We start from the raw sequence: 15,686 nt of genomic DNA, 5'->3' as shown, positions 1-15,686 counted from the left end.
CCAAAATTGTCAAATTACCTTGAACTGCTTCTGTGTAATTTGCATGAATTACATTGTTTTAATGTATTGTACAGATTAGACTGAAAATTAGTCATTAAATGAAACACTAGAATTATGGTGCGGTTTCTAATAGTATCTTAAAATATAAATGTTCTAAAACATAAAATTGTTAATCCACTGTACTTAAATTTTGTGTTTGAATTTTTGACGGTTGAATGAGTTGACAAACTTGGAGTGATTATAACACAATAACTAATCTCTTGATCGGGACATCAGGAGCATGAATCAATTGGTAGCTGCCATGTTATCCACTGTTGGACACAATGCCCCTAAAGAGAAATGAAAATCCCAGTTGGCTTCTGATCGTTGCCTTGATAGGCCATTAAATACCCTCAGTTCAGTGGCATGCAGAGGTCTGGTGATGCCCGGGGCAAATCTTGATTGTATGCCCCAAAGACTCGAGTATAATATACTGAGAAATATTATGAGAAAGGAAAACATTTTGAATATAACTTCCCGTACCAGCCTCCTGAACAGGCGCCGGAATGTGGCGACTAGGGGATTTTCACAGTAACTTCAGTGAAGCCTACTTGTGACAATAAGTGATTTTCATTTCAGTGTAGATGATGTTCTAAACTGCTGTGTGCAGAGAGCAGTGAATGGTCTCTCCCCAGTGTGAACTCGCTAGTGTCCCAGCAGTTGGGGTGAGTGACTGAATCCCTTACCACACAGAGGGCAGGTCAATGGCTTCTCACCTGTATGAACTCACTGATGTCTCAGCAGGATGGATGGCTGAGTGAAGGAAGATTCCGTCGGTGTGAAAGCTCAATTATCACTCACACAAAGCCCGCGCTCTGATTGGCTGGAGAACCACAGTCCCTCCGGTCCTCAATCTTTTTTCATTGGTCAACATCTCAGCACACAGATCAGGGGGCGGGGCCTTTCCCTGCATGTGAGGAGCTCCCCCTCCCTTGGACATGCGCAGTCCTGGGCCGCTCGCCCGCGCAGCGGATAGAGTGGTTTCCCCACCGCGGGGGAGTCTGGGAGCGCAGTCACCTCACCCTGACACAAGGTACATGTCGGCAGTCACTGGATTTGATTGTGACGCCCCCCTCCTTAGCAAAACAATTTGTTAACTTCAGGTGGAAAAATTTAGGCATCTGGGTGACATTGGGGAGAGCAATAGCCTCTGATTGATGCCCCCATCCAATGGATGCCCGGGGCCAACGCACCGTCGCCCCCCCCCCCCCCCCCCCCCTCTGCACGCCACTGCCTCAGTTGGCAACCTGCTGCCTGTGAGCAGGTCACCCCTCCGGCCACCGATCCACCTTTTGGGAAATGGCACGCTGCCAGGAAACCAGCACACTGGTCAGCAATTTGTTCTTGAAAATACAGAAAAATGTGTCATTTGAAACATGGAAGTCTGGCAATATCTGGTTTGAGAGGATACAGGGAAAGATCCCACAAAAGTTTCATAGCAGCTTCAAAGAGCAGGGTTGTAAAATGCAGATTCTTGCTCACAAGCAGGTTTAGCAAACACACAGGTTTCATGTGGTAAGCTAAAACAATGGCTCACACCTTCATGGAATGTAACTATCTCAGGAAGCATCTGGAAAAGCATGGATGAGAGTTTCAATTGCATTAAGTGACGAATGTTTAAAACAGGCAAGTCTTTCAAGTCGTAACCAAGTTAAATTTTAACATACAGCTAAAAGCAAAGTTTCACACCTTAATTGAAATAAACTCTCTTAGTAAACAGCTGGAAAGGATGGAAGATGCTCTGTCGAATTTGGTGTCAATTCTAAAGTGTAAAATTCTATGAACATCAAGTCAATTAAAAGAAAATTGGAGACGCCCTGTCTACGAGAAACATCATTTAAGTCAAAATCAAAGGCAAAGTTATGAGCTGGGGACAATTGGAAAATGAAACGATTCGAAATCACAGAAATAAAAGTTAACTATTGAAACCAAAGCATTTTTTAATCAGATCTGAGAGGAGACGATATGCCCAAAATGAATAATTAGTTGTAGTAAAATGTTTACATCAAAGATACTTTTAAACTATCAAAGTGAAACAAGCTCATTTACAATAAAGTCGTTAAAACTTAATAACTCTTCGAAAAAGTTCGAAGAAAGGGTAGAGCAGAGCCAGAGCCAGCTCTCACAGCTCGGTGCATGGGAAGGACAGGACACAGCAACCGAGTTCACCAGCGAATACAACTCAAGAAGACCAGATTTTAAGAAGATCGATTGTCAAGGTGGGCCTGAAGGTCTGTACAACCAACCAGCAGCAGCCAGAAGCAAGATCTTTTTTCCTTTCTGCAAAGAAAGTGTTTGCAGCTTTTAAAAGAAAAAATATAATAATAAAAATAACTTAACCTGAAAAAGTGGTTATTAGCTTACTTCACTTCCTTAATAACGCAGGACCCAGGACATCGATGCTATTAAGGGGTAAGTAGGTAAAATTCTTCGGTGAAGGTATGGGTTATACCGGGGGATAACTTGAAAAGATAGTTTGACCTGAATAGCACCCACAGAAGCCTGCATCGGAGTCAGGGAATGAGAATCCCTGTTCACCATTTAGAATATCAACCTTTTTTTTTGGTATAGGGGGAATTCTAAGAATAATGGTGAGTTTTAACTTCAGATTCCAATTTGGGCGCAGTCGCCTCCATACTCGTCCATATTTGAGCTTCAAAATCCTGCCCTTTGGTAATGAATGTCATTTTCTACTTATCAGCATTAGGGCAGTCATTGGTAAATGAAAAGGGAATGTGATAACAGGTTGTGTCCGGAGATTGAAGCTTCTGAAAGCAATTCTTAGAACAGGGTGAGAACATTTAGGAGACAAATCACAACCAGTCACTAATATGTCTGGGAGCGAACTTCATTTAGACTTTGTTTCTGTTTAAATAGAGGGTAGGAAGGAAAGCAGAGTTGAGGCCACAATCAGATCAACCATGGTCTTACTGAATGACAGCACAGGCTCAAAGAAGTGGATAGAATCCCGACAGTGCAGGAGGTGGCCATTCGGCCCCTCCAGTCTGCAATGACCCTCTCAAAGAGCATTCTACCTAGTCCATTCTCTGGGCCCATCACCCCGCATACTGATCATGGCCAATCCACCCAACCTGCACATCTTTGGACACTATGGGCAATTTAGAATGGTCAATCCCCCTGACCTGCACATCTTTGAACTGTGGGAGGAAACTGTAACAGATCCACGCACATAAGAGGAGAATGTGCAAACTCCACATAGACACTGTCTGAAGGCCGGAATCAAACCCAGATCTCTGGTGCTGTGAGGTAGCAGTGCTAACCACTGTGCCACCTACTCCTGCGCCTAATTTGTATATTTGCATGAAACTGCAGTTTTCTGATTAAGGAGTGAATCTGCAGGAAGACCGACAGAGGTGGGACTCACAGGACTGACCATCACCCCAGAACAGCAGAGAAAAGGCTTAAAGGCCCAGGGTAGACACCTTCACTCCTCAAAACCAAAACACCTCAAAGAAGTGCAACAGCCATCAGAAACCAAGGGAAAGAGGCTGAGTATTGGGGAAGGAAGGGATGGCCTCTCTCACTGATTTCATGCGATACCTTTGTATGGGGAAATGGTTGTGATCACTGCATGTCGTTCAGGGACTTTGTGAAGTAAAATACTTTTAAAAATAATTAATAATCTTTATTGTCACAAGTAGGCTTACATTAACACGGCAATGAAGTCACTGTGATTAGCCCCTAGTCGCCACATTCCGGCGCCTGTTCGGGTACACTGAGGGAGAATTCAGAATGTCGTTCGGGTCTTGTGGGAGGAAACTGGAGCACTCAGAGGAAACCCACGCAGATATGGGGAGACTGTGCAGACTCCACACAGACAGTGACCCAAGCCGCGAATCGAACCTGGGACCCTGGAGCTGTGAAGCAACAGTGCTAACCGCTGTGCTACCGTGCTGCCACTTTTGTTAAATGGTGAGTTCTTTTACCCAGCATTCGTAGTTCAGAGAAACCACTCTATCTCTGAGTCGGAGTCTTGAAATCATTGAATCACAGAGAGGGATACCACTATCGATGCTGTGTGAAGAACTCCCCATTCGACAAAAGTAATTTATTTCATGAAACCCGCTCCCATGTCACTCTGACCTACATACACTCAGGGCGCGATTCTCCGCAAATGCGGTGAGTCGTAAAGGCTGCCGTGAAACTGCCCGTGTTTCACGGCAGCCTCCGCGCCCCCTCCCGGGACCCGATTCTTCCCCCACGGGCGGGGCTAGCAGCGGGGCCCCGTGAAGCACGGCATCGCGGCCTTAGCGACCGTCGCTAAGTCTGTGCGCCAAGCGTCACGCCGGCTGACGTGCACGATGATGTCAGCCGCGCATGCGCGGATTGGACGGCTCCAACCCACGCATGCGCGGGGCCGTCATCTCCCTCGGCCACCCCGCGGACTGATCCTGCGGGGCGGGGGAGGGAGAAAGAGTGCGTCCGTTACAGACGCACTGCCCGCGATCGGCGGGCACCGATCGCGGGCTCATGCCCCCTTGGCACGGCCGTGGTACTGCCATGCCAATCGGGGCCCTGGATGCCCAGAACGGGCATGTTGCGGCCGTTTTTACGACGGCAGCAAGTAGGTGGGTTTACGGCCGTAGGGCCTGGGAACTCGGCCTAGAGAGAATTGCTGTTCGCCATAAAAAACGGCAAGCAGCAATTTGTGTCGTGGGGCGGCCGTGGGGGGGGGGGGGGGGGGGGGGGGGGGGGAATAGCGGGAGGGCGGGAAAAATGTCGGGGATGCCGTCCCGTTATTCTCCGACCTGTCGTGGGCTGCGGAGAATCGCGCCCATGGGTCTCAGGTGCATTTGGGGACAGAAAGGAAGCAAGTTGAAAGGGGAAGTTCCATTGATGCCGACCCATTGATATAACAGGCCATGTTCTGTGTTTTTTGGACAGGCTGAGATTTCCGAAGGTGGAGGAGGGACAGGTGGAGGGGCTGGGGGCGCCGGTTTGGCTGGAGGAGTTGGTCAAAGGGATAGGCAGCATGCAGTCGGCTGGGGCCGGATGGGTTCCCGGTTGAATTTTACAAAATGTACGCAGACCTGCTGGGCCCCCTGTTGGTCAGGACCTTTAACGAGGCAAGGGAGGGGGGGGGCTTTGCCCCCGACTATGTCACGGGCGCTGATTTCCTTGATCCTTAAACGGGACATGGACCCCCTGCAGTGTGGATCATATAGGCCGATCTCGTTGTTAAATGTGGATGCCAAGCTGTTGGCCAAGATCTTGGCCACAAGGACAGAGGACTGTGTGCCGGGGGTCATTCATGAGGACCAGACGGGGTTTGTGAAGGGAAGGCAGCTGAACACCACTATAAGTAGGCTTCTGAATGTTATAATGATGCCGGCGGTAGAAGGGGAGGCGGAGATAGTGGTAGCATTAGATGCAGAGAAGGCCTTTGATAGGGTTGAGTGGGGGTACTTGTGGGAGGTGCTGGAAAGGTTTGGGTTCGGGGAGGGGTTTGTCAGTTGGGTGAGGCTGTTATATGAGGCCCCGATAGCGAGCGTAGCCATGAATAGGAGGAGATCGGAGTACCTTCGGTTGTACCGGGGGCGAGACAGGGGTGTACACTGTCCCCCTTGCTCTTTGCGTTGGCAATTGAGCCCCTGGCCATGGCGTTGAGGGAGTCGGGGAATTGGACGGGGCTGGTGCGGGGTGGGGAGGAGCACTGAGTGTCATTATACGCAGATGACTTGTTGCTATATGTGGCAGACCCAGTGGGGGGAATGCCGGAGGTGATGAAGATTCTTAGGGAATTTGGGGGCTTTTCAGCTCAACCTGGGTAAGAGTGAGCTGTTCGTCGTGCACCCGGGGGATCAAGAGAAGGGGATTGGTAGCTCCCACTGAAAAGGGCAGGGAGGAGCTTTAGGTACCTGGGAGTCCAGGTGGCTAGGAGCTTGGGGGCCCTACACAAACTTAACCTCACTAGGCTGGTGGGGCAAATGGAGGAGGAGTATAAAAGATGGGACATGTTGCCACTGTCGCTGGCGGGCAGGGTGCAGTCAGTCAAGATGACGGTGCTCCCGAGGCTTTTGTTTCTGTTCCAGTGCCTCCCCACCCTTATCCCGAAGGCCTTTTTTAGGAGGGTCAACAGGAGTATTACGGGATTTTTATGGGCGCATGGGACTCTGAGGGTGAGAAGGGTGTTTTTGGAGCGGGGCAGGGATTGTGGGGGGCTGGCGGTGACCAACCTCTGTGGGTACTATTGGGCTGCCAATGCAGCGATGGTGCGGAAGTGGGTAATGGCGGTAGGGGCAGTGTGGGTAATGCACGGAAGGGGCAGCATGGAAGAGGATGGAGATGGCGTCCTGTGTGGACACGAGCCTGGAAGCACTGGTAACGGCACCGTTGCCGCTCCCTCCAACGAGGTATACCATGAGCCCGTTGGTGGCGGCTACCCTCAAAATCTGGGGGCAATGGAGACGGCATAGGGGGGAGGTGGGGGGCTCGATGGAGTCCCCGATACGGGGGAACCACCGGTTTGTACCAGGGAGCTTCGGTGGCAGGTTTCTTGGCTGGCACAGGGTAGGTATTAGGAGGTTGAGGGACCTGTTTGTGGATGGGAGGTTTGCAAGCCTGGGTGAGTTGGGGGGGAAGTTTGGGCTCCCCCCGGGGAACATGTTTAGGTACATGCAGGTTAGGGCGTTTGCCAGGCAGCAGGTGGAGGGGTTCCCTCTGCTGCCCCCACGTGGGGTACGGGACAGGGTGCTCTCGGGGGTGTGGGTTGGAGGAGGGAGGATTTTGGACGTGTACCACATCATGCAGGAGGTGGATGAGGCCTTGGTGGAGGAGCTGAAGGGTAAATGGGAAGAGGAGCTGCATGAGGAGATTGAGGAGGGGACATGGGCGGGCGCCCTGGAAAGAGTGAATTCCTCCTCTTCCTGTGCGAGGCTTAGCCTCATACAGTTCAAGGTGCTACATAGGGCCCACATGACCGGGGCGAGGATGAGTAGGTTTTCCGGGGGCGAAGACAGGTGTGCTAGGTGTTCGGGGAGCCCAGCGAACCATGCCCATATGTTCTGGGCATGCCCAGCGCTGGGGGAATTTTGGAAGGGGGTAGCAAGGACGGTGTCGAGGGTGGTAGGATCCAGGGTCAAGCCAGGCTGGGGACTCGCAATTTTTGGGGGTTTCAGTGGAGCCGGGAGTGCAGGAGGCGAAAGAGGCCGGTGTTCTGGCCTTTGCGTCCCTAGTAGCCCGGCGGAGGATTTTGCTTCAATGGAAGGATGCGAGGCCCCCAAGCGTGGAGGCCTGGGTCAATGATATGGCGGGGTTCATCAAATTGGTGAGGGTGGAATTTGCCCTGAGGGGATCAGTACAGGGTTTTTTTTAGGCGGTGGCAGCCTTTCCTTGACTTCCTGGCAGAACGGTAGGAAAATAGGCCGGCAGCAGCAGCAACCCTGGGGGGGGGGTGGGGGGGGGGTTAGTTTCGGGGGAGGGGAGAAATGTGTACATGGGCTTATTGAATATGCCGGGTGCTTACCTATTTTTTTTTGTAGTTGGGGGGGGGTGGGGTTGGTTGATTTTGGGGGTTAGTGTGAGGTTTTTTTCCCTCTTTTTTTTGTTGTTAATACTGTTTTCTTGTTGTTATTTTCTGTTTTTGATATTTTTTGAAAATCTCAATAAAAATGATTTAAAAAAAAAGAAAGGCATGGACTAGTCAGTGATAGTCACCACTGATTTAAGAGAAGGTCATGCCGTACAAATTTGATTGGATTCTTTGAGGAAGTGACAAAGAGGACCGATGAGGGTAGTGCAGTGGATGTTGTCCACATGACTTTTAGTGAGGCATTTGACAAGGTCCACATGGCAGACTGGTCAAAAAAGTAAAAGCCCGTGGGATATAGCTTACTGTGGCAAATTGGATCCAGAGTTGGCTTTTTCAAATAGTGTTCTACAGGGCTCGGTGTTGGGACCCCTGCTGTTTATCTTATATGTTAATAAAAGTGGGAGGCACGATTGGGAAATTTGCAGATTACACAAAAATTGCCCTTGTGGTGGTTAGTGTAGAGGATAGCTGTAAGCTCCAAAATGATATAGATGGGTTGGTGGAGTGGGCAGGAAAGTGGCGCATGGAGTTCAACTCAGATAAGTATGAAGTAATGCAGTCAAACAGTAAAAGGGGTTGCACAATAACTGGCAATATGCTGAGAAGGGTAGATGAAGTGAGAGATCTTGGCGTACAAGTCACTTACGGTAGCTGTACAGGAAGATAAGACTGTAAAGAAGGTATATGGAATGTTCTCCTTCATTGACAGTGATAAAGAATGCAAAAGTAGGGATATAATGATGGAACTGTGTAAGACACTGGTGAGGCCACAACTGGAGTATTGTGTGCAGTTTTGGTCACCACATTACAGGAAGGATGTAATTTCTCTGGAGAGAGTTCAGAAAAGATTTACTAGAATATTGTCATGGCCGGAGAATTGTAGCTACGAGGAGAGATTGGAGAGATTAAGGTTATTTCCTTGGAACAGAAAAGGCTGAGGGATGACATGAATGAGGTACATAAAATTGAGAGGGTTAGAGATGGAGTCAACAGGAGGAACATGTTTTCCTTGGCAGAGTTAAAAAAAACAGGGATAATAGATTCAAGCCAAATGGCAGAAGGATTAGAGGGATCATGAGGAAAACCTTTTTTTATGTAGAGGGCGGTGGGTGTCTGGAATTCACTGCCTGGGTTGGTGGTGGTGGTAGAGACACTAAACACTTTTAAAATTTTCACCTTGAGTGCTGTAAGCTGCAGGACTATGGACTGTGTGCAGGAAGATGGGTTTAGAAAGTGCGCCTGGGTGTCTTAGGGTCAGAATAGTCAAGATGGACTGAATGGTCCTCTTCTGCACTGTATCTTTTCCACGGTTCTATTACAGTGATAAGGAGGAGAGAGGCCATGGAGAGATTTACAAACAAGGGTGAGCATTTTAAAATCAAGATGTTGCTTCAATGTAGATCAGAGTAATACAGTAGTAATAGTACAGAAGTAATTGAGGAATGGGACTGAGTGAGAGTTTAGACTTGGGCAGCAAAATACTAGGTTGAAACAAATTAAATCTTCGTATATGTTACTGACAATCCAGACAAAGATTAAAAATGGAATTAAAAATATCTTTTTAATGGATTAAACTGGCAAAACATTAAATAGTTGACCTGAATATAGCAGAAGCTTGATCTGAAATTACTATCCTTGGACTAAAAGCTTTTCTTTCGGAACGTTGTGTCACTTGGTGAGGAAGGAACTGGATGAGATAATGGAGAGGAATAGTCTCCAATGAAAGCACATAGCCGATATTCCAAGGGACTCTGCCTTTCCATTTTCAAACTCGATAGTGGGTCCCTCACATTCCTGCCCTAAAAGTAATAAAACAGAAATTTAGATGGGAACCCTAAACTTGTAGAAGATTTATAACCTCACTACTCATTTTATAACTTAACAGACAAGTAGCAAACCGCATCAGATTATTGCTCCACTCCTATCTACTTACCTTCGACCGGAGTTTCTCATTTCTCACCTGGACTTCCCAAACAGACCTTCATAAAAACGTGGAGTGTACCTGCTACTAGAGTCCTTCCTTTGTAGTGCAGGAGCGTTTTTAGGGGAAGCCAGGTCATGCTCCCCTACCCCCCATTACACCGTTCGCTGGTATGTTCCGGTAAGTTTAAATGTCCCAAAAGCATTTAGAGAAGCCACGCGTCCAGTGGGGATCTTTGTTAGTGTCTCAAATAGGCTTACAAAAACACTGCAATGACGCTACTGTGAAAAAAAACCTAGTTGCCACACTCCGGCGCCCATTCGGGTACACTGAGGGAGAATTCAGAATGTCAAATTCACCTTACAGCACGTCTTTCGGGACTTGTGGGAGGAAACCGGAGCGCCCGGAGGAAACCCACGCAGGCATGGGGAGAACGTGCAGACTCTGCACAGACAGGGACCCAAGCCGGGAATCAAACTCGGGCCCCTGGCGCTGTGAAGCAACAGTGCTAACCACTGTGCTCCTGTGCTGCCCAGGAGCTAGAAGTGGTGTTAATCCTTCTCACCTTTCCTGGGTAACTATTCTGGTAAGTTGGAATCAGCGTATCTTGGGCGATACCTCTGGGGTTACGACCATTCTGCTCCTCCTGGGCCCAGTTGAACTGGTAAATATGATAGGCAGTCGTTAGCTACTGACTTGTTTTCCAACAGATACTGCCATCAGTGATCCGTGGGTGCTGCATCTCTAAATTGAAAATTTTGGTGCAGGTATTTCTGGGCTGATGGAATAAAATCATAGCCTTTCAAAGACGCTGCTCACCACTGACAGTTTCAAGGAATCTTCGCTCCTTCATATCACAAGACCAAGTACTGCTGTTAATGTGACAATAAATTATATAAGTTTGTTGATTACTAAGGTTTCAAGCCAAGCTCCAAAAACAGCGAAATAGTTATTCTGCGGCACTTTTAGAAAACTCACCCCGATGACAATTTTTATGTGATACATATGACTGGCTCTCAGATTACCCCGCCTGCTTAGTTCCCAAATGTGATCATATTATTGCTTTACAACATACAGATAATATGATAGCACATGGTCAGATCTATGTTACTCTTAAATAATGTGTGCGAACCGGTATATTACAGGTGTTTGCTACACCTAACTCAGCTACCGGATCTCAATACACTACTACAAGGAATCATCGGATTGGCAGTAAAATTCTACCCCCCGCCAGACACACTGCCATAAACCAGTTCAATGCCCTGCCCTTAAAGCCAGCCCTACTAATGTCAGAATGCAAGTTGAGCTTTTTCTTAGGTGACCAGATTTTCAAAAGTGAAAACTGGTTGTCATTAAAAAGTTTTGGGAAGGTGGGGCTCTCTGATGATTGACATGCTGGGTGACCAATAATAGCAGGAATGTTTGGGGGGGGGGGGGGGGGGGGGGGAGTAAGTGAAAGTGGGACGTCCTGACATGACATCTCCCAGAATATGTCCAGCCAGAGTTGGCAACCCTATTAAAACAGTGGTTGAATGTGCCCTGTGAACACTGGATCTCATTGGTTGCCTAGCTGTCTCGTCATGGCACCATGTTCCACTTGGGCCTTTATCACTCTCAATCACCCTCCGATACACCCCTCCTCAAAGAGAGAATGTAACCTCTCATAATGAAATTACTGAAAAGGGTGTTTTAAGAAAAGCCAGATCTACCATTGTTGTCTATTAAACTGAATGGCAATGGAAGTTCTAGGAGGACTTCAATTGTCCAGGGACCAAACTTGACCTGTTTGATGAACAGATTCAGCAGTGGCCATTGTTCCTTGAGAGTGATTGACAGATTGCAGGGCTGCACGGAAAAGGCCGGTGCTCTCTGACTGACCAAAGAGGGCCGATTGGTATTCACTTTGTCAGCACTTCACTGAAAGTGCTGACTTGGTCGGACCTATCCTTGGGTGGGAGAAAAGGCAATGAGAGAAATATTTTTTTTAAATTACGGGGCAAGAGATGAGAGGTAGAGTGGCAATAAACTTAATGCCACTGAAGGCAGTGCTAGGAAACAGAAGAACACAACATTTTCACAATTAGGGGTATCCCTGGAGAAAAGAATTTCTGTGCCAGCAGGAGTTCCCAGCACACTTATTAATGGTTGGTATGTGGGCGGCATTACAAGTTTAGGCTGCACAGCAGGGGGAGGGGGGGATTTTCCAGCAGTAAATGGAACACGGGGTTATGGGGAAGGGAAGAGGAAGTGAAAAAGTGACAAAAATTTCTGACTTGGTCCGTGTAAGAGGGAAAAGCTGCCAACTGGGACATCCGAGTTATTTTGAGCCTTTGTCGGAACACTGGGACGTCTAATGAAAATTTGAAACTGGCTCAGAACTGGGATGTCTGGTCACCATAGCAATGCCTTAAATATGCAGCACAGATTGGGATTCACAGACTCATCAGGGAAGCCTAAGATATTTGCCAGTTCATTATTAGTAGCCTAATAATAGCCTGCAATAGACTCAGAAATATTGGGGCATGCAGAGTGGACCACGCTATGTGCTCTGCATCTGAATGGTAAAGGCTGAGGCAGGGTCAAGAGAGATAGTGATCATTGAGTTGACGATAGAGATAGAGGGCGCGATTCTCTCAACCCAGGGCCGGGCCGGAAAAAACCCCCGACTGGCGGGAATCGGACCACGCCACCCCAACGCTGGGACGCAATTCTCTGCAGAGCGGAGAATTGGTGCCATTGGCGTCGCCGTGGTTGGCGCGGTGCCAGTCGGGGGCCGCTCTACGCGACCGGCCCTCCGATTCTCGGCCCGGATGGTCGCAAAAATACCGAGTCCAGCTGCCGCTGTCTACACCTGCTCTCAGCTGGCGGGAACTCAGCGTGGAACGGCCGGGGGGCGGTCTGTGGGGGGGGGGGGGGGGGGGGGGGCGGGCGGGCTCGATGTGGCCTAACCCATGATCGGGGCCCACCGATTGGCGGGCTGGCCTCTCTGGCTGGGGGCCTCCTTCCTTCCGTGCCGGCCCCTGTAGTCCTGCGCCATGTTGCGTCGGGGCTGGCGCGTTCAAGGAAGCCACTGCGCATGTGCACGTTGGCGGCGGTGCCTCTGCGCATGCGCGGATCCCGTGGTGCACGTTGGCGGCGGTGCCTCTGCGCATGCGCGGATCCCGTGGCGCCCAGTTCGCGCCGAGATCAGCAGCTGGAGCGGAGTGAACCGATCCAGTGCTGTGCTGGCCCCCTGTAGGGGTCAGAATTGCTGATCCTGAGGCCGTGTTGACGCTGTCGAGAAACGCGACAGCATTTCCGATGGCGTCAACACTTAGCCTCAGGATCACAGAATCCCGCCCATGGTGCCCGTGGATCAGAAGCGAGGGACTGAAGTGCAAACAAAACTTTAATATAAGATTTGATAAGAAACTAAAAAGGGGCGGATGCAGCCTTAAACATGTAACGGAGACTTGGTCCACGGACTCCAGAAGGCCGCAAAAGTGCAGATATCTTGGGAGTCTGTGAACGTAAACGATGGTTGTATGGCACTACTGAGTACAACACCCCCCACCCAAGGTCCCCAACATTGAGGGGGAGGAGTCCTCCGTAGAGGGACCTCCAGTGGGACCTCCGCCACTAGATGGCAACAAGGTGTGCTAAAGGCAACGGGCGAAGGCAAGGAGGTGAAAGGTGTGCAGCAGCAGCCCATACAGGAAACCTCTCCGTGCCATGTGAAATGGCATGGAGGGCACACCAATCTTGAAAGTGTGGGCCTCCAAAGGTAATTAGGCTCATTATTTGTATACGTAAAGGGCCTGTTTCAGGTCTGGGACATGATTTTCAAATTAAGTCTGCACTGGCTCCAGGCATTTGAAAATTCAGCCCATGAGTTCAAATCACACTAAGGCTCATGGGAGACTTAAAATTTAATTAATGAATGAATCTGGACTAAAATGCTAGGCTCATTAATAACGGTCGTTAATTTCCTGGACTGTCATGAAAAAAAAATATGCTTCACACAAGTCTTTCAGGGAGGAAATCTGCCATCATTACCTGGTCCAGTCTACATGTGACTCCAAACTCACAGAAATTAGGTTGATCCTTCACTGTCCTCTGAAATTAGCAAGCCACTCAGTTACATCATACCTCTCTATTGAAGTCAAATGTGCGTTTACCGACACCACATTGACTGCAGGAGTTCAATAAGGTGGTTCGCAACCACCTTCTCAAGGACAGTAGCAGGTGATTAAGAAGGCAAATGGAGTTTTGTCCTTCAGGTGATTAAGAAGGCAAATGGAGTTTTGTCCTTCATTGCTAGAGGGATGTAGTTTAAGACTAGGGAGGTTATGCTGCAATTATACAAAGTGTTAGTGAGGCCACACCTGGAGTATTGTGTTCCGTTTTGGTCTCCTTACTTGAGAAAGGATGTACTGGTACTGGAGAGTGTGCAGAGGAGATTCACTAGGTTAATCCCAGAGCTAAAGGGGTTGGATTATGAGGAGATGTTGAGTAGACTGGGACTGTACTCGTTGGAATTTAGAAGGACGCGGGGGGATCTTATAGAAACATATAAAATTATGAAGGGAATAGATAGGATAGATGCAGACAGGTTGCTTCCACTGGCAGGTGAAAGCAGAATTAGGGGGCATAGCCTCAAAATAAGGGGAAGTAGATTTAGGACTGAGTTTAGGAGGAACTTCTTCACCAAAGGGTTGTGAATCTATGGAATTCCTTGTCCAGTGAAGCAGTTGAGGCTCCTTCATGAAATGTTTTTAAGATAAAGATAGATAGTTTTTTGAAGAATAAAGGGATTAAGGGTTATGGTGTTCGGGCCGGAAAGTGGAGCTGAGTCCACAAAAGATCAGCCATGATCTCATTGAATGGCGGAGCAGACTCGAGGGGCCAGATGGCCTACTTCTGCTCAGAGTTCTTATGTTCTTAATAAGGAAAGAGCAATAAATGCTGGCCTTGCCAGCAATGAAAACATCCCAAGAAGTGCTCCTTCAGCAGATCTGTGCAGACTCAATGGGCTGAATAGCCTCCTTTTGCACTGTAAGGATCCTAGGACTGAAGAAAAAAGTATATTAAAGGAAGTAATTTCCTGTACTTCAATATTTGCATCCTCTTGTGAGACTGTGTTGCTTGCTTGTTTTTTCTTTCTTCTTTGCTGTTGATACTGTTGGATACGATGTTGTAGTTTCAGTTCGATAGCTTTGCTTTGAGAAATGCTAGACATGAGAGAAAAACAATTCTCCGAGTTAAAACACCTATTTGATACCACTCATAGTCAAAGTTCATTCATAGAAACCGCGGGGAGCAAGTATTTTCAACAAAGGCCCTTTTTATGCCAGAATGAACTAACAGGTTGGGGACTGGGAATGAAGGAGGGCCGGAGGGGGAGAAGAGTGTTGGCATTAATGGAGAAAAGAGAATAAGTGAACTGGGATGGGCAGGTGGTTGTTACTGTCAACTGAGCGTGTGAACTGTGCAAAGACAATGGGGAGAGTGCCAAAACGGAACTGGAACAGGAGTTGAGGAAAGTGATTGGAGAGATGGTTAAAGGTTGGTGGTGCCTCCTTTTAAAAAAATATATTTTTATTAATGGCATTTTGCATATATACTTCGAAATATCAGAACAAAAACCAACAGACACAGAAACCCAAGCCAACCACAGCTGGGGGTAGGGCAGGGGTGTGCCTCTTTCACGTTGGTGTGTGCTTGTTAATGGAAGGAGGGTGCATAGTGACTCTTGAGGTTGTAGTTGGGGCAAAGAAGCAACTTTCATTCCTCTGGCATCTTGGACATCACCCAAAAGGTGCTTCACAGGAGAATTATAAAACAAAATATGACATTGAGCCACACCAGGAGATATTCGAACAGATGGATAGTTTCATCAAAGAGGTTTTAGAGGAGGAAAGTGGGATAGAGAGGGGGAGATGTTTAGGGAGGGGGTTTGACAGCTTATGGGCGAGGCAACTGAAGGAATAGCTGCCAGTGGTGATGTAAGTAAAATTAGGAATGCGCAAGTGACCTGAATTAGACGAGTCAAGTCTGGAGGTAAGGAAGGCGTGATGGGAGTGATGATATGGATAATATTTTGAACATGGATAAATGTGAGTTACTTCTTTATAACTTTATTAAATAAAATCTGTCAATTGTGAAGTGAAAAGTTTTTAAAACGAACAGGAACAG

At 48.2% G+C, this 15,686-nt stretch overlaps 1 protein-coding gene across 2 annotated transcripts in view; it reads right to left on the bottom strand.

Annotated features, from left to right (window-relative positions):
• Nucleotides 1-2,262: 2,262 nt before the first annotated feature.
• LOC119963443 (leucine-rich repeat-containing protein 27-like) overlaps nucleotides 2,263-15,686 on the bottom strand; it is a 43,806-nt gene continuing 30,382 nt past the window's right edge. Inside the window, exons 9-11 of one of the 2 annotated variants that reach the window (XM_038792581.1) lie at nucleotides 14,602-14,722; nucleotides 9,190-9,390; nucleotides 2,263-2,319 (exon numbers count right to left, since the gene is read on the bottom strand). In XM_038792581.1, the coding sequence (XP_038648509.1) occupies nucleotides 9,232-9,390; nucleotides 14,602-14,722 (280 nt within the window). In that variant the 3' untranslated portion in view covers nucleotides 2,263-2,319; nucleotides 9,190-9,231. Of the gene's footprint in view, nucleotides 2,320-9,141; nucleotides 9,391-14,601; nucleotides 14,723-15,686 lie in introns of those variants that run through there. The other variant, XM_038792580.1, reaches the window with a different exon arrangement.

Source organism: Scyliorhinus canicula, chromosome 3, assembly GCF_902713615.1.
Source record: "Scyliorhinus canicula chromosome 3, sScyCan1.1, whole genome shotgun sequence".
Lineage (NCBI taxonomy): Eukaryota > Metazoa > Chordata > Chondrichthyes > Carcharhiniformes > Scyliorhinidae > Scyliorhinus > Scyliorhinus canicula.
The sequence above is the reverse complement of the archived record's forward strand: the minus strand, read 5'-3'. Positions and strand labels throughout refer to the sequence as shown.